We start from the raw sequence: 17,993 nt of genomic DNA, 5'->3' as shown, positions 1-17,993 counted from the left end.
CATAACAGGAAAGCATATTTCAGGAGATGGCAATAAGAAAATTGCACACCTAAACTTGTCTATGTCTACAGTCCTCTCCTGCAACAATCAAGGCTGGCTAATGTATGAAGCTTGTCTAGTCACCACACTCAAATACCAGGATGCAAAGGGAGGCAAACAAATCTAAAGCTCACAGGTAAAAAAAAACTGCAGCAAAAAAGTGGAATCTTAGGATCACTAAATAATAATGTTTCTTCGTATGAAGTAGAAGACAAGAGAATGAGCAATTTAATGTCTTAAGTTTGTTTTTCTTAATAAGGCAGATTTTGGCTACTGTCAAAATCTCGCCAAATTAAAAGTTAGACCAATAATCCCTTTTAAAAACAGCAATTATAAACAAGACAAATGTCCAGTCATACTCACATTGAGCTTTTGAGCAAAACACACTCCAGGTGTGTTTGGTGTGAAACAAAGAACAAAATGTGTGGAAAAGCACCTCATGCCCACGAGTGAAACGGACAATGAAATTCATTTGAGGATTTAGGACACAGTCAGTGCAGGACAAGAGTTTGTTTTATTCAAAGTGTTCAGATGTACATTTTGAAGGGCCTTGGTGAAATGCGTGTGAAAGATCAGATTTGATGTTTTCATGAAAACTACTTGCAAAAGGGGGAGGAAAATCCAAAAAACAAAACACAGAGAGATGCATCCACCTTCAGGTGTTTGGAAATCAGCTTGATGGGTTTAAAATATTGTTCATTATTCTGACTCAAGTTATAATGTTTGCTAAATGGGGTGTTTTGTTCAGATACAACAAAAGATCTCCTTTTGTGTATAGAGATCATTTTATTCTCTTAAAAGGCGCATAATGTAATCAGTTTCAGGATTAAGTGGCTTAGATACCTGGTATTCAAAACACAGACAGTGACCTTAACTTTTACCTCATAATTTGATTTGGATTATTTTGTTTTCAGATTACAGGTTTGAGTTTCGTTGCTCTTTCTGCTTGACTTTGTGTCCTTAACCTGCCCCATTTTTTTTTTTTTTAGGTCTGTGGCTCTTTAAACATTCCTATGTCTTGTGTTGAGTTTGAAGCATTACATTTAAGAACTCTTAGTTCGGTGAGCTAAATGTTTAATCTTTTTGTTGTTGTTTGAAAACAGTCCATGCCCCACTGCCTTTGTCTCTAGGTTTACATATTCTTTGCTGCTCCTTATCATAATTACAGCTTTGCATGTCATCAGAATATGGCAACAATGAACGTGGCCTAGTTAGCAGGAGTAGAGAGGTGGGGGTGAAAGAAGTCACCCTTAATCCTCGGTCTGCAGCATGTGTTCGCTGTGCAGCCTCGACTTCACTCTCACGCCCGCTCCTCCGCAACCAGAGGTCACAGTCGCTAAAGCACCTTGTCAGCCAGCGCTCGGCTTCTTCCTCGCAGCCATTTTGGACTGGTAACCATGGAGATGTGGGTCAGGCAGTAATGGCAGAGAGAGAGAGAGGGAAAGAGAGGAAAGATTTGTTGCTGCTGGTGGAGCTGGAGCGCTGCAGGCTGGCGGAGCAGACAGCAGAGCCATAAAGTCTCATTATATCTGGGTCACTGGGATGCTCCAGCTGCAACACGCAGACAAGACACTATTATGCAAGAGGAGCGACGAGGGATGTTTTGGGTGCAGGGGCTTATAGTTACAGGGGAGGTCTGTTTACTCAGAGGGGCATATGTCAGGAGGGGGGCCCTGATAACATAGCAGCAGACAGGCAGCAGCCACCTAAACACAATGATGTTGTTTTCACACATAATTCAGATTCAGAGACAATGAAACTTCCATTCTAAATAAAATGGGAGCTCTGGATTGGATAATTAAGCTCTGTATTGTTTTGTACATTAGAGTAACATTTACTATTAGTCCACCAAAGTGATTGGCTGGAAGTGGATACAATTACATTTAAAGATGGAGTTTAGGAAAACAGAACAGAGATTTCACCCCCAACAAATTCAGCTTTTTTTTTTTCTTTTTTTTTTTTTACGTTTGATTAAAAAAAATGTATGTAAATGGATTTCACTCCCTTCACAATGATCAATGGAAAAGCCTTTATGACAGTATTCAGATGATTCATTGATGATTTTTTTTAACCTTTACCCACTTATCATTTTTAATGATCTAAGAAAGTCTCCCTGGCCCCCTTTAAGATTCTCCATCAAACTCAATAACATGACTTAGAGGCAGAAGAAACATTTTGCTTAGTTAGAACTAATTTATATAGTTTTCTATACAACTGAGATCAAATTCTTTTGATGGCCACTCCAAAACATTGACTTTGATGTCCGTAAACCACTTTGTAGCAAATGGTCATTTTCCACATTTTCCATTTGGAAGATCTGCTTGTGGCCACGCTTTTACTTCCTGGCCATTTGCCAGGAAGTAAATGGCCATTACTTCCAAATGTAAGTAATGGCCATTGTTTGTATGTAAGAAATACTGAAGTTGCATACTGAGATGCAACTTCAGTATTTCAAAAATAATTCTTCTTCCTGATGCCATCTGTTTCATTTTGTGGAGCGCACCAAAGCATCAAAACTCCCCCATAATAAGATGACTCTAGACTCATAATTTACAGCTGGGATGTTTTTTCAGGCTTGCAGGCTTCCTCTTCCCCCCTCCAAATATAACAGTGGTCATTATGACCAAAGACTTAAATTCTAGTTTGATCAGACCACATGATGACTTATTTTAAAAACTATCATCCTGAGTGCATTTGCAACTGTAACCATGCCTGTTCTGTTGTTATTTTTGTTGTTGAAGTAATTACCTGTCTGAAAAGGAATAAATATAATTTGTCGCCTTAACATACATACCAATTTTCGCACTTATTCATTTAAAAATGTTCACAAAAGTCATGACATCGTCACCAGCTTCTCCAAATTGTTCCCCAAACGTCTGAATGTGAAGTAAGCAAATAAAACAGCTATCTCGTGAAATTTGTTGGCATTTAAAAAAATATGAATAATAATTAAAAAAGATGTTTAGTCTGATTTATTGTCAGATGGTGAGGAAAAAAACTGTGTATGTAAAAAGATATATCGATTATATTTGTTTGTCTAAAAGGCTATCCAATCTTTAAAAATATAAATAAAAAAAAAGATAAAAAAAAACATCCTCAATAGGATCAGCTAAAATAAAATGTAAAAAAACAAACAAACAAACAAAAAAACAGAATTTGTTGCTTCCCTGAAGAAGAGGGAAAAAAATATCGGTAATAATACAGCTAAATATTGTAAATATGTATATATATTTTGCAGTATCGCTACATGACCTTGCTACGTTTCCAAATCAGCCTCCACATCAAATGCGCAGAGGAAAGAGCCCAGTGGAAAATGTTCCTGTCTCCCTGCTCTAACGTGGATCCACAAAGTTGTAGGCCATGTTGTTGTGTCTCTCCCATTGTCCGCGTCCCCCTCCCCGATGCACGTCCCTCTGCTCCACGACCTCCCCCCCGCTTTACGCTCCAGACTCGTGATTGGCGGAGACGCCGGGGCTTTTGTCGTCACAGCCTCAGCGCCCATTCATCAGCGGACTTGGGCGTTGTACTCCGCATCTCATTTGCGGCGGGGCCAATTTCTCCCCATCTACAAACTCTGCTCGAGGAAAAAAAAAAAAAAAAAAAAAAAAAAAAAACCCGGATTTCTTTTGCGCCTTCGTTACATTTTCTCCCCCAAGTGCTCATTACTCTCATTGCGGTCTCACTTTTTATTTTGGATTTCAGGCTTATTTCTCCGTTTGTTTCGCGCAAAGAAGGCAAAGCGGCGTGCCTTAAATTTTGTTTCGGGAGGAAGCTTGCGGTCTTTGTTCATTCATTTGATCGGTTGGGTTCCTTTGTTGGAACAAAAAGCATGGGAGCGCAAATCTCCAAAACCGCTGGAAAAGACGAAGCCGCGGTGGAAAAGCCCGCAGAAGGAGCAGCTGTTGCATCGAAGGCGAACGGACAGGTAAATAAGCCTTCTTGAATTATTAAATTCTTAATTGCCCACACGGAATTTCGCCTCAATTTAGCAATGTGTTGCGTCAATGGCGTGCTCCATGTTCCCCCGTAGCGCATCCCCACGCTCACCGGCATTCAGGGAAAGTGGCACATGCGCTTATATTCTCCATGCTGCCGTTTGGTTATTTTACGAAACCGTTCAAGAACCGGAATTTAATCGGGATGCTTTTTAATTGGTTCTAAAAGTCATCGTCCTGTGCAGCTTTGAAGGCGTTTTGATTTATTCTTTTTTTTTTTTCGTTAAATGTGCAGAAGTCAGGTTTGTTAGAGTTGGAGGTTTTGCATAGTGTGAGAGGATAATTTAAAGTCTGGCTTTTCTGTTTTTGTGGGACTGTGTCCAGCAGGGGTTTGTGGTCGCCCCTCACCGTGGCAAGGCCATTTTAAAAAACGGTACCACGCCTTTGTTGCCAGGTTCAAGAAAAGAAACGTGTTTTTGCATAAATGAACGTCTTAGACTTAATAAATTCTAATAGCATTAAGGTTGAAATGTATGAAGCGCTCAAAGACTTGGTTAATGCATATCGATTTAGCTGGTTTATGGTAGAAATTTTTTATTTATTTTTTTAAAATCTCAAATTCCTATGTTGTTTCTACAGACTGAACGCCCTCTAGTGGGGTCCCGGCTTTATTGCAGTTTAAAAACCCGAGCCTACTGCTAAAAGCCAGACATGTGTCGTCATTCTCCTAGTAACAGATGTCTATGCAATTTTCTTTTTCTTTTGATGGGCTGTGTGGGTGGTTTCTGTTGAATATTTTCAGTTTTGGAATTTGGTTTATATCCAACGGTGTTCAAGATTTTTACAAAGAGGTTTTCTGGTATCTTCTTCACTAACATACAGTCTAACATGCTCTTAAATAACGCAGTGATTTGGACCTTTTTGACTTCTTTCTAGGAGAACGGCCACGCCAAGACTAACGGAGATGCCTCTCCTGCTGCAGAGGATGCCAACAAAGCCGACGTGCAGGCCAATGGAAGCACTCCCACCGAAGAGGTGCCAAAAGAAGAAGGTGAGAAAGTAGAGGACGCCGAGGCCCAAGGAGACAAGGAGGCATCCACCACAAACGGAGAGACCTCTGCCAAGCCAGAGGAAGGTACCCCGTCCACCAGCGAGGACGGCAAGCAGAAGAAAAAGCGGTTCTCCTTCAAGAAGCCCTCCTTCAAGCTCAGTGGCTTCTCCTTCAAAAAGACCAAGAAGGAGTCCGAAGAGGCAACCAAGGAGGGGGCGTCCGCTGGGGCAGAACCAGCCGAAGGCGAGAAGTCCACCGAAGCCCCCGCAGAGGAGACCGAGCCGGCTGAGGCGAGCGGAGGGGAAGTCAAGGAGACTGCCGCCGAAGAGGTGAAGGCGGAGGAGCCGAAGGCAGAGCAAGCAGCCGAAGGAGAAGAGAAGCCGGCCAAAGTTTCTCCAACTGAGCCAGAGACGGCAGCCAGTCCGGAGGCTGCCGCTGCCGCCGAGTAAACCCCACCCCCAACCCCCAGTTGAACAACGCACCGGAATGAAGGAGACGATGTAGCCTGTCTGAAGGAACATGAGGACTTGTCTAAAACCAGGGAATTTGTTTTTCTTTTCGTTAATTTTCTCTTTTTTTAATTTTTTTTTTGTATATGTTTACTTACTCTGCAACCATCTCATCCATAATGACTGCAAAGTCCCGAGCAGTGATGGACAGGAGGTGGAGCAGAGAGTGATGCTCCTCGCTGCTTCTTGGTGCTTGCATTTGTAACATGGGTGAGTGTGATAGTGCAAAATGTGAGTGGATTTTTTTAAGTTTTTTTTTTTTTTTTTAAGGTAATACCATCACAACATTACTGAATCTTTTTTTTTTTCTCCATATATTTAATCAAAATATTTGGTGCTGGGCAATTGGATGTAGCAGCTCAAGCTGTCTCTGCAAGATCTGACACGTTGTGATATTTAAAGGGGATGTCCTTAAGCGAGTCTTAAGTTGTCATTGCAGTGTACAGTTGTTTACAACTCTCTAAGCTCAACGCTCCTGTGAACACGAACCATTCCTGAAATAGATTTAGCCGTCAAAACGATGATTGGTGCTCACCACCTTCCATTAGATTCCACTGTTTCAAAATTCTGTAGTAATGCACGTTGTATAGACTTTGATATTACTGGTTTTATGGCTGAGATGTACCTAATGACTGAAGTTTTTAACTGATTACCCATTGTAAATGAAGTTTTTCTTTTTTCTTTTTCTTTTTTTTTCACCATTTGTAAGATTGAATAAAATTGGGAGATGTTTTAAGCAGACTTTTGCATTAAGCTGTGATGACTACAACACCACTCTGAATCCACAAGTCAAAAGCACACAAAGTCAGGATTTTAGACGCTGTTCTCTACCGGCTTCTCTTTCTGTATATAACGAGGCTCACATTTTTTCAGTATGGAATGTAACATTGCCTGCAAAAACTGGTAACAAGGTGTTGAGTTTGTTTCCTGTGAATTCTGAAGAATAAAGCGATGAAGTGTGAATTGGCACTGTGAGCTTTTCTTTTTCACATAATGCACTACAGATAAAGTAGGGATGTGGGGTGGGGGGCACCCTGAGCAACAACCTGAATGGACATTACTCAACAGCTCCCTCTTGTGGACGTCTTAAGACTTGTAGGGAGATTTTATTTTGAACATTTAAACTGCGCTTCAAATCTAATAATGTAGTTAAGCAAACACAATTATTGACTTTTCTAAGCTAGTCAATGTGGTCGCTACACAAGTACATTTGGTTTTAATTGGAATTTTTAAGTTTTTTTATTAAGTAACCTGCTGGTTCATAATTAGTGACTTAAACTGTGAAAGTGAAATGTGATTTTACAGAGCTAACACTTAAATTCGCAGTAATTAAAATCTAAATTGAATAAAATTCTAACAAGTTAGAATTTGTAACATTTTTGAAAGTATATATTCTCTATGAAATTGGACAAATTTTTTGGCACTAGGTACCATTTTATTGAACAGGAAATGAGATGGAGAAGACAAGCATCAATTAGCCTATGACTGGGAATCAAACCCAGGACTACTGTCTCTGCTCAAGTTCCAAAAATGATGGAAGAGCTGTGCAGTATCTGCAAATGTAGAAGAATCTGGCTGAGGAAAAACTGGTGTCAGTCACACGGATTAAGTAGGTAGAAGCTCATATAATGAACAAAGACAAAAACCACAAAACTTCACAAAATCTACTAATTTATGGTCTATTCCAGCCTGGCCATTGGCTTCCTGGGCAATTCTGCTTGAAAACAATTCTCGGTTTCAGCACAGTGGGCTTTCTCACCTTGACTCGGATTGTCGCCGGTTGATTTTTGACCAGACCAATCGGCAAACAGAGAAGTTGAGAACAATGACTTCCATTTTCTGCGCTGTTTTAGAACGGTAGTCTGACTGTAGTTTTCACATCGGCCTCGCGTCCAAATATTGAATTAGCATTAACAGCCTCCTCGTTCTGACCGGTTCTTCCAGTAAGCTTGTTATTGTCAAACTGGTGCATTACATCCATCACAGGCGAACATTAGTGTTTGGATAAAATTTAAAACCTCAACACAGGTCATGCCTCCAGAAAGCAATTGTTTTTGAGAGTCCAGATCCTCTCGATGAAGCATTGTGTAGTACAACGGGCTGGTTTTTACCAGGCTAGGTCTTAAGCTAATTCTGAGCCCTAATATTTCCCTTAATCTGTGTGGGAATAGGAACAGGAAGGAGGAGTTCAAGGTCTTGTAACTACCTGGATTCACCAGCTTTTGGCTCCAGAACCACCAGGGATTGCTGTTGTTGCTTTCAGGGAACCAACTTTGGACATCTGAATCCCTGTGGTGTCAAAGTCGGCTTTGGTCCCAACAGCGGTCTTGCCTGTCACAGGTCACACCTAAAAACAGGCTTTCAGAATTGTGTGACACTGAAAGAACGTCACTAAGTGACCTTTAGCACACACATAAAAAAGACAAAACAAAACAAATAAAAATTGTCACGAACATTGAACACGATTAGATTCCATCCTATTCCACTCCGTTTTTTTTTATTTATTTACAAAGGATATTCAAAAACATCCAAACCACACGTTTACCCAAAGTGCCAAACAGCAGGGACAGATAAAACCAAGATAATAATAATAATAATAAATAAAACAATTAAAAACAGAGTAAGATGTACTAAAACAAAACAAAACAAAACAAAAATGAAACTACAGAATTATAAAACAAAAAACAAGTAACCAACTTACGTGTCAAAAGCCACTGAAGGGGTGCTGCCGTGGTGCAGGGGTAAAGGGGCAAACCTTATGCCACATGTCGTCCCCTCTCTCTCATAACCAACTTTCCTTTCTGACCACTGCTCAATAAAGATCAATAGACCTGAAGAAAACCTTCAAAAAATAACAACAAAAAACACTGAAAACCAGTGCTTTTAAGACAGACCTAGATAAAACCAGATAAGAAGCTTGCCTAATATTCAAATTGTTTCACAATCTTAGAGTCACAACAGAAAAGGCCCGATCTCCTCTGACCTTCAGCCCAGTTTGTGGCACAAAAACAGTCACAGTTATACTGTCAGCGTTAAATCTGACAAATCGTCAGATTTAACGCTGACGATTTGTCAGCGTTAAATCTTTTTTGTAAAGCTATCCTAACAAAGCAGGAAGTAAAGAACTTTCTTCCAAAGAACCAAAGATAAGATGGGCTTTTTAATCGATTGCCTCAGAGTTAAGAAGCTGCTTGTTTCGTTTTAGCACTGTGCTCAGGCAAAGCTAGATACTTTAAGTGAAAAGCACATTAAAGGATAATTTAAATCAATAATTTAAGTTGAGGAAACAGTGTTAGCAGTTGAATTTGAGGCGTTTTTAAGCACTATAATTCAAATGTCAATCTCTTAGAAATCCTATTGTGTGGTGTATGGGTTCTACCGGCTAATAAACTATTATGCTTGATTACAGTTTAAATTATTTTTAATGGCTTCTGTTTAATGGCCGTATGGCTTCTGTTTAATGACCTTCAAAATTAGGGCTTAGTGTGTATGGAAGGCATTTGAAGTTGGCTAGAAACTATATTCACAGCAAGCAACTGCTCTGTATTGACACATTGGTATTCTTCCTACCAAACCTCAAACCCTGTAAAAACACCCGACTTATTTTAAAAGTTTAGAAGATTGCCACTGAGTTCTCCAGGGTGGTTTTCACAGTCCACAACTGCGTCCATGTACACTGCGAACCATCTATTTGCTTTGCACCCAGCTCTACTCTGTGCGTTGCAGCTCTGGCCACCACAAGAAGGGCGTGCTTTACACATAATATTTCTATTTCTGCTTCCTGGTTTTCTCGTTCAGCTCGGTTAAGTTGGTGAGGTATTTGTTGCTCGGTTTAGTCCCCTAGCGTGCCTCACCGCTGAAATATCTCATCACGCCCATACATCATCCTCCGTCCTGGAAGCTGCTATTTCTCTTCTTTTATTCTAAAAAAAAAACAAAAAAACCCCCACATGAATATTTTTGAGATGTCAGGTGAAAGCAGACGTCCTTTTGGTTAATTGGGTCAGCACAGGAAGTGGTGCATCTATGTTTCTGTCTGTCCATCTTTATCCTCCAAGCCAATGGTGTCTTTGAGCGTCACAGCCGGTGGATGGCAACCCTCAGCAGTCTCTTTAAAGCAGCTCTTCCACTCCGCTCTCTCTGCCCTGGGCCTCTCACCTAACCACTGTCTCGCCCGCTCACCAAAGAAAGATCAAACAGCTGCTGCCTTACCAAACAACCTTCCCTGCTCCCTTATTCCACACCCAAACTATTTTTAGGGCAACACTCACTGTGACTTCCATGGTAAAGCTGCTTTTTTTGAAGCTTTAAGCGACAGAGTCGAAAACCTTGAGATAAGGTTTAAAGCCAGTCTGCACATTATTAGGATTCAGATTTTATTTTCGCTTATTGCATCGTTCGCTTCTAAAATGTCAAAAAAATGAACTTTTGTTGAACGCTGCCGTCTTAAAATTACTCTACCTGTCCATACAAACATATTTAACATAGATAACACTTTGTAAATTGACATTTTTAATGATTGTAGCCTGATACAAATGTGAAGCAAAGCCAGACACAAGTCGTAGCTTCCTCTAACAAATAATAACAAACTCCCTGTGGAAAAAGGCCTGCAATATTTATCCATTTGTTGCCTACAAGCACCTATTTTAAAATCTTCCTAAAGCTTGACCATTAAGTCTTTCAGGACTTTCTCTGAAACAATGTGGACTTTGAGATGCGCTTGGGATCGTTGTTCTCCTTGACGGTCCAACAAATCCCAAGCTTCAGCTTTCTTACAGGCAGCAGGACATTTTCTCCCAGGATTTCCAGGATGCTTAAGTGAATCATCCTGGATTCATGTAAGGCCTCCACTCACTGCAGGCCTCCAGAGTTAGAGTTAGGAAGCAAAACAACCCAAAAGCATCACTAAGCCACTGCTGCGCTTTACTGTAGGTATGGTGTTCTTTTCCACAAGCCCGAAAAGTCCCAGTCTGATTTATTCTCTCACAGAACAAAATCACCAAACAACTTTGGCTTATTAATACGTTCCAGCTGTGAGAAAATTAGATCTAACTTTTTTCCTCTCTTTGGTTCAACAGTTGTGTACGTCTTGGCGTGGATAAAAATACAAATAACATTAGTTTTTTTGTGTGTGTTGTTTTAATATGTGTTTTTGGTGCATGAACAGTTTTGAATTTTGCCTAAAAAGCCTAACTTGGTGAGCGTTTTCCAAAATATTTCAGATGGAGCTAGTAGTTTGAGGAAGCCAATCAAACAGAGTTTATGTTCTCCTATTTCTTACACGCTTAAGCCATATCACAATAAATATAAACAAAGCATACATCTGTTAATAGTCAAGTTGTTTGGGCACAGTTGTATGTGCATTGATCATGTGTCTTAAAAAACAGATTTGATGAGACATGCACATGCCTTTCACTGCAGTGCTATTTATTAAATCACTTAAAGGAATGCAGAGGAACTCCACTGCATACAGGGTGAGGCTGCATATTTATGCTGCACACTTGTGATCTTTGATCCTTCACACAGCTCTAAATCAAGAACCGTCACGGATCGGCAACAGAAATGAACACGAAGGCCAGGGATAACTTGGGAAATCTTTAACAAGCAGTAAAATTCACAGTTATATGCCCCCATAATTCCCTTTAAAGCTTTTTTATGTGTACTTAGAGTATTATATTGTAAATATGACCTTCTCTTTTTAGGAGGTTGTTAAGCACAGCAGCTGTCCTGGGTCATTTACCCACTGCATACCTTGCAAAAGTTTTCACACACTTGAAACCGATATTTTTTTTTACATCAAAACCAAATCCTTCAATGTATTTCACTGTGATTAAAGTGGTAAACAAATACCTGATTCCACAAAAGTGTAAAGTGGAAGAAAGCTGTTACATAGTAAATGTACGAATGTAAATGTCAAAAGTATGATGTGTATTTGTTTTTAGCCCCCTTGACTCCTAATCCTACACCTAAATTAGATCCAATGCAAAGAACCTGTCGTCACAAGTCGATTCTAAACTGTGACTCTTGCTTGGTGTCATTAAAAGATTGAAGTTTGATTAAACAAAACATGTTGCAAAGTGAATAACCCTTTAAAGGGGCCTCAGTGGTGTGTGTGAAGGAACAGTGCACAACAATCACAGCTCGGTATCTCATCCTCATGCCTGTTTCCAGGTTGTTCACACGTGGTGGTCTCTGATGTTTTACATGAGGTTTGGTCCCTCAGAGTGAAGGAAAGGCTTTGCCACTGGTTGTGGAATCTTATCTTGAGATCTCACTGAATTGATTCTAGTTTTTCCACTTAGGGAGATGCACATCATGGTTACACTTTTCTGCATACTTACCATATTAATAGTGTTTTACTGAAGGGTTTAGTAGACATAAATAATGTTTATTAAGCAAAAATGCTGCCTTAAAAATGAGTCTGAGGCAAAAGATTCAGTAAGACGTTATTTATTTTTGGTCTCGTTTTACATGACACAATGCATGTCAAGGGTTATAACAATGTTGCTGCTGAAACAGTTTGTGTTTAGAAACAAAAGTCAATTTGATCACCATATTTCACAATATATTCAAGTCACATTTAGTCACAAACATGTTGCACAGAGAAGAATTAATGTACTTTGATAAAATTGTTGTTCCCTTTCATGCCCAAAGGAAAAAAAAAACAAGATTGTACAAAAACAAAGAAGACAGACATTAAGTTCAAAGACATCAGTTTAAGACAGTATAAAAGGAGCAGTGTGTGGAAAAAAAAATAATAAAATTTTTAGACACAACACAGTTATAACACCTCGATTTCACATGCTGTTTACATTACAAACATCACTGGAACATTGTGTATTGCTTTCTCCCTCCTTAAATCAACTGTTTTCATAAATTAGTTTTCCTTCTTTTAAGCACCCATTTCTTGTAGTTTTCAAGTTAAGATGCTACTATTCCTCAGGAAGGTTGCACTGCCTGTCTGTTGGGTTGCGGTAAATGAACAGGGAGTTTTACTTTGAGAAATAGATTGCAAAATTAGTTGGTTGGCTTTTTGGAAACTTCTGCGCCAACGTATCACGTAGAGGCAATGAGGAATCCAGAGAAAGAGCAGTGGACATTCTCTGCAGCAAAGACACCGTTGGCCTCTTCGTCAGGGATCTGGACGTAGACTGTGTCCTGCTCATCGAGCAAGAGGACAGCGCTACCGGACATCTGGTCCAGGAAACCCTTGTTGTACTCATCATAAGTGAACATAATTGGCTGGCCGTTCTTGTACAGGGCCACCAGGGCATGAGCTCCATTGACATGGATGCTGTAGGAGAAGTAGTAAACTCCAGGAACCTGGCAGGTGAAGATGCCTGACTCAGGGTCATAGTGATTCTCAGCATTGTAAACAATCTGGTCAAACTTGATGGGAGTGCCAGCAGCAGGGTAGGGAGTGGCCAGAACTGCAGTGAATGCAGACATGGGGGACTTGACCATAACCTCACTCAGTCCCATGCCCTTCTCGAAGACAACCTCACCAGGAGGTCCAGGGGGGCCAGGAGGGCCAGCGGGGCCGGGCTCTCCATCAGCTCCGGGCTCACCGGGTTGACCTGGGGCACCCTGAGGTCCAGAAACACCCTTTGCAGCCAAACCAGCAGGACCAGGAGGTCCGGGGAGACCTGGGTGTCCCTTAGAGCCGGTAGCACCAGCGGGTCCTTGTGGTCCAGCAGGTCCTCTGGGACCTGGAGATCCATCAGATCCAGAGGCACCTGGCTCACCAGGGCGGCCAGTGTGTCCTTTGGGTCCAGCAGGCCCTGGGATACCTGGAGCACCTGGGGTACCTGGGGCACCAACATTACCTTTGTCCCCTGCAGGTCCAGTGGCCCCTCTGGGCCCAGGAGGACCAGCGGCCCCTGGATAACCCTGCTTGCCTTGGAAACCCTGTGCTCCCTGATCTCCCTTGTGTCCCTTAGGTCCCTGAGGTCCAGATGGACCTGTGTCACCTTTAAGACCAGTGGGGCCAGTGGCTCCTGGGAAACCTCTTTCACCTTGAGGTCCAGCTGGACCCATTGGGCCAGTGGCACCAGTAGCCCCAGTATAACCTGTTGGGCCCTGCTCTCCCTTTGCACCTGTGGCACCTGGGCTACCTGGGGCTCCTCTCTCTCCCTTCTCACCATTTGCACCTGGCTTTCCGTATCCTGGAACTCCAGGGGCACCAGGAGCTCCAGCAGGTCCCTGATGACCCTTAGGCCCAACAGGGCCAGGCAAACCGGGGGCACCATTCTCACCTGATTTACCTGGAAGACCTACACCTGGGGCACCAGTGTGTCCCTTGGGTCCCTGTGGTCCCATGGGGCCAGGGGCACCATCTCTACCTGGGCTACCTGACTTTCCTGGCTCACCATTGGCACCTGGTTTGCCTGGCCTTCCGATTCCGGGTGCACCGGTTGCTCCAGTCGGACCCATAGGTCCCTGAGGTCCTGTTTCACCTTGAGGTCCAGGAACTCCAAACCCTCTATCACCCTTAGGCCCAGGAAGTCCAGGAATACCTGGATGTCCTTTCAAGCCAGGCTCTCCTCTTGGTCCCATTGCTCCAGGAAGGCCAGAAGGTCCCGGTTTGCCAGTGGCAGACAGACCAGCAGGTCCTGGGCTTCCAGGAGAGCCAGGAACTCCCCTTGGTCCCTGAGGGCCAGTGGCTCCGGTGTCTCCCCTCTCACCAGGTGCTCCAGGGATGCCAGGTTTGCCAGGTCCACCTGGAGTTCCAGGTTTGCCAGCGATGGAGCGGCCAGGCTGTCCGGGAGGTCCAGGGGGCCCTTGAGGTCCAGAATAACCTACGCCATCCTGACCTGGGGGGCCAGGTGGGCCTTGAGGTCCCTCGGGGCCAGGCTCACCTGGAGGACCAGGCTCACCTGCCACTGATACCACTGTGAGAGAGAAAGAGGGATCATCATGAGTACCAAAACCAAAACAGTCAAAAACTATTGAATTGGGTTGTGTTGAGCCACCATCATGCATGTTCAAACAAACAAACAAAAAAATAAAAATAAAATGTTTGGTTCATGTTCTCAACTGGTCCCATTCAGTAACATGATTTTAATATATTACATTTGTGTTGGAATGTAACTGATTCAAATTCATTTTAAAATGGAGCTATTAGAAGAGTTCTCGATCCAACTTTCACAAAATAAAGTGCAAATAAATCCATCTAAAAGACATAATGGGCCTTATATCTGATTGGGTCTAAATGAGATCCACTCTTTCTATTCTTTCTCATTGCGGTCACGTGTTTGAGTGAAAACATCCCTCTCTTTCTCCTCAGCTCTCTCTCTCTTTCTTGCTCTCCCTGCGATACTCTCTGGCTAATTCTGGCCCAGTTTGGATAAAGCAAAACCAGATGTGTTGAGTTTTGTGTTAAGCAGGCACACCCAGGCACAAACCATACCACTGGCTTACTGGGCTCTAATTGCCTGTGTCGAAACCAAAAATAATCTACAAACAGCTCATTTCTGGACATAAAAACAGGGGTGTTTACTCGCAGAAATGCAACATGGAATATTTGCAGTGCCTTTTTGGAAAGACCTAAAAAAATATATAAATATACACATATATATAAACATTTATATTTTAAGATGATGGACTTGTTTTGTGTTTGTTTTTTTGTGACTATTCTGGAAAACTCATCAGATCCTATTCTCGGCTTGCAACCATATATACGAAGCTAGATTCTACCCTTCATGTAAAGATGCAGCAATCTCGCAAAAAAAACAAAACAAAAACAAAACAAAACAAAAAAACATAAAAATGTGCACATATATATTAAATGTTACAAGTGCAGTTTTATAACTTTGCATTTTGTCAAAACATTTTGTGTTTAAATGCTAAGGGGAACTTCTATACATTGATTTCTAAAAAACATAAAATTAAACAATAACCAAAACAAAAAAAAAAAGTGAAAAAGCATCAGACTCTGCAGCCTACAGAAGCAGAAAACAGTCTGACTCTGCACCGACTGAGCAGGTTTGTCATTCTGCGTCTAAACAGAGACGATGAGTGGAGAGAGGCAGGTCCACTGCCACAGCCAATCAGAGCGCGGCACTGCCGCTCGGCAGAGTGAAGTTCAGTTTTTAAAAATCCTACACAGCTGTGATCAGCATCTGCCTGCCTGTGTGCATCAGTCATATGAAACCGGCTAATTTCTTCAAGATTCAAGATGTCACAAACTCCGGCTCAGGTAAAAATGACTTCTATATTGAGGAAATGCTGATTATCTTGCTTAGTTTTTCCATTTGAGAATAAAACAAAAAACAAAAACCTGATAAGCCCACAGCTCGTGTACAAGGTTGCATTTTGCTCACCGTGGCTCTTAACATTCATGGGCACCACTTTCTTCACCACGTAGCCCTTTCCAGTGGCTGCTGCAGAGGCCACAATGAGGAGGAGGATGCTTGCCACTCGTAGGTCCATGTTGCAAGCTCAAACCTGCAGGGAAAAAGAAGAAGATTGTCAGTGCAACTGTCCCACAGGTAAATCTTTCTAGCATCACTTGCTATCATGTCCTACAGAGATTTGTTCTAACACTGAGGCTGCAAATCGGCATCTGAACCTCAGCGGGATGCACACAAGAAGTCTGTTAGCAGGATCTTCTGAATATTGCCTGTGAAGCATCCTGAAGTTCTACTTGTTTCTCCATTGAGCCGAGGCCTGGAGAAAGCCTGGATCTCTGCTATTGCTTCCCCACAGAAAGAAACACTCAGAGTGGAAGAGGAAGGTCGAACATACCGGCATCCAAAGGAGAAGAAACCCAAATCTCTTCTGCACCAGAGAGCTCCTGGTGCCGCTGTATATCCTTAGGGTAGGAGCACAACTGAGGATATGCTGCCCTCCAGTACAATGAAGTGGGTATTTATACCATATCTGCCCCTCACATCATTAAAAAAAACTCACCAAAAAGCACCTCCCTCCTTAGAGCTAGGGTGTAATTAGCAGACAGATCTTCCCAAAGTGGGCATGTCACGTCAGAGTGCCTCCATGTCTTGAATATCCAGACACATGATTATCACATTTTCTTCTGTCTTCCCTCTTCTTGAAATAAAATCTTGATAAATGAAAATTGTATTGAGGAATTTGAGGAATAATTTGATGCCATTTAGTTCCTGTATTGTTATTGACTTCCCTGATTGCTGGTGGGCTTCTGTAGACCTTTATCCCTTAGATTTATTACTTTTCTATTTTTTTTCTAATTCCTGTAAGGATTACTGATTACTTATTTATTACAGTGACTATTTATTATTTTTAAGAATTCTTTAGCTATTTAATTAGTTTTTCCTATATTTTTCCTATGATCGGTCCTTCCAGCAATTACATAAATGTTTTGTCTATTTTGTGTTTACTTTCCACATTCATACACTGACATATGAAATGACAGAGGCATATTTATGAGCAGTAAATATGCCTCTATTTACTGCTGGAAAGAAAGTTATTTTCTTTCTTTCCTCATTTTCTTCTCACTTGATTTGCATTTTATTTTCTAACCCCCAAAAGAGAAAAAAATATAACCACTTTATGCAATATTTAATTTGAAAAACTGGTTATCTATAATGTTTGTATTCGGGAAACAAAGTTTGTACATAACACTTTCTGAAAATGGGTCAGTTTCTACCAATATGAATCTTGCTGGGAGGATTTAGTAAAGACATTGCAAACTGCATAAATTGTGGGTTTGACAACTAAGATCAACTGAAATGTATATATGACTGAATAGAAATTATTTATTTCTTTTGATTAAAAAAAAAATCACAACAACATTTGTTGTGAATTGGCGCTAACTAAAGTGAATTGAAGTCATGATTTGTTAGGGAGGAGAGTTATCTGGACTTTTTTGAATGAGTTAAAACATTTAAAGAACAAACATAGGACAACATTGAAAGGGGCAAACGTGTTATCTACGCTTTAATATCCACATTATTTGATCAGATTGGTGTAGTTACGATACAGCATGGGATGACGAACATTTTTAACATTTCTCCTTCGTTTTAGCATCTTTGGAAGTTAAAGAGCCTCTATCTTAACACCCGAGCACACGCAGTGCAACCACTCAGCCACCAGGGGGCACGTTTTCACTTGTGTACAGCAGATTTTTCACAGCCATACCCTTGTGGTCATGCATTATTTTTGGTCCTCTCAGTGCACATATATTACCCAGGGCCTGGGGTGCATTTGCTCCAGTAAATCTGGTTCCTGTCGTGATGTGATGTTGTATTTCCTCAGTCAGCCCGTCAGTTATCCTCCCTTGCCCTCCACCTTGCTTACTTTGAGATCTTCCGACTGTAATTTCACAGCTTCAGGCCCGGCCACATAGGAAATGCATACACCCAAATAATCACATGTTCTCTAACACACCAGCAGCCATAAACGATGTGTAGGGTAGTTCCCGTGCCCCGTTCCCAAATCTCCCTGACCATCGCGCCGCCGTTTATAGCACGTGTTCGTCTT

At 41.6% G+C, this 17,993-nt stretch overlaps 2 protein-coding genes across 2 annotated transcripts; one reads left to right on the top strand and one right to left on the bottom strand.

The window, feature by feature from the left end:
* Positions 1 to 3,568: 3,568 nt before the first annotated feature.
* marcksb (myristoylated alanine-rich protein kinase C substrate b) lies at positions 3,569 to 5,633 on the top strand. Its single transcript, XM_007576567.2, has 2 exons — positions 3,569 to 3,964; positions 4,911 to 5,633. The coding sequence occupies exons 1-2, from the start codon at positions 3,869 to 3,871 to the stop codon at positions 5,472 to 5,474; spliced, it is 660 nt and encodes a 219-aa protein (XP_007576629.1). The 5' UTR covers positions 3,569 to 3,868; the 3' UTR covers positions 5,475 to 5,633.
* A 6,335-nt stretch (positions 5,634 to 11,968) lies between these two features.
* col10a1a (collagen, type X, alpha 1a) lies at positions 11,969 to 16,379 on the bottom strand. The gene is made up of 3 exons (XM_007576557.2): positions 16,281 to 16,379; positions 15,857 to 15,980; positions 11,969 to 14,425 (listed from the first exon to the last, which is right to left on the bottom strand). The coding sequence occupies exons 2-3, from the start codon at positions 15,963 to 15,965 to the stop codon at positions 12,591 to 12,593; spliced, it is 1,944 nt and encodes a 647-aa protein (XP_007576619.1). The 5' UTR covers positions 15,966 to 15,980; positions 16,281 to 16,379; the 3' UTR covers positions 11,969 to 12,590.
* Positions 16,380 to 17,993: the final 1,614 nt, after the last annotated feature.

The sequence above is a fragment of the Poecilia formosa genome, unplaced genomic scaffold, assembly GCF_000485575.1.
Source record: "Poecilia formosa unplaced genomic scaffold, Poecilia_formosa-5.1.2 Scaffold8, whole genome shotgun sequence".
In the NCBI taxonomy this organism is placed as follows: domain Eukaryota; kingdom Metazoa; phylum Chordata; class Actinopteri; order Cyprinodontiformes; family Poeciliidae; genus Poecilia; species Poecilia formosa.
The sequence above is the reverse complement of the archived record's forward strand: the minus strand, read 5'-3'. Positions and strand labels throughout refer to the sequence as shown.

Coding starts and splice junctions, on each gene's coding strand:
- marcksb (XM_007576567.2), top strand. CDS start 3,869: ATGGGAGCGCAAATCTCCAAAACCGCTGGAAAAGACGAAGCCGCGGTG. Junction 3,965..4,910: donor CATCGAAGGCGAACGGACAG/GTAAATAAGCCT, acceptor ACTTCTTTCTAG/GAGAACGGCCACGCCAAGAC.
- col10a1a (XM_007576557.2), bottom strand. CDS start 15,965: ATGGACCTACGAGTGGCAAGCATCCTCCTCCTCATTGTGGCCTCTGCA. Junction 14,426..15,856: donor CATGAATGTTAAGAGCCACG/GTGAGCAAAATG, acceptor TCTCTCTCACAG/TGGTATCAGTGGCAGGTGAG.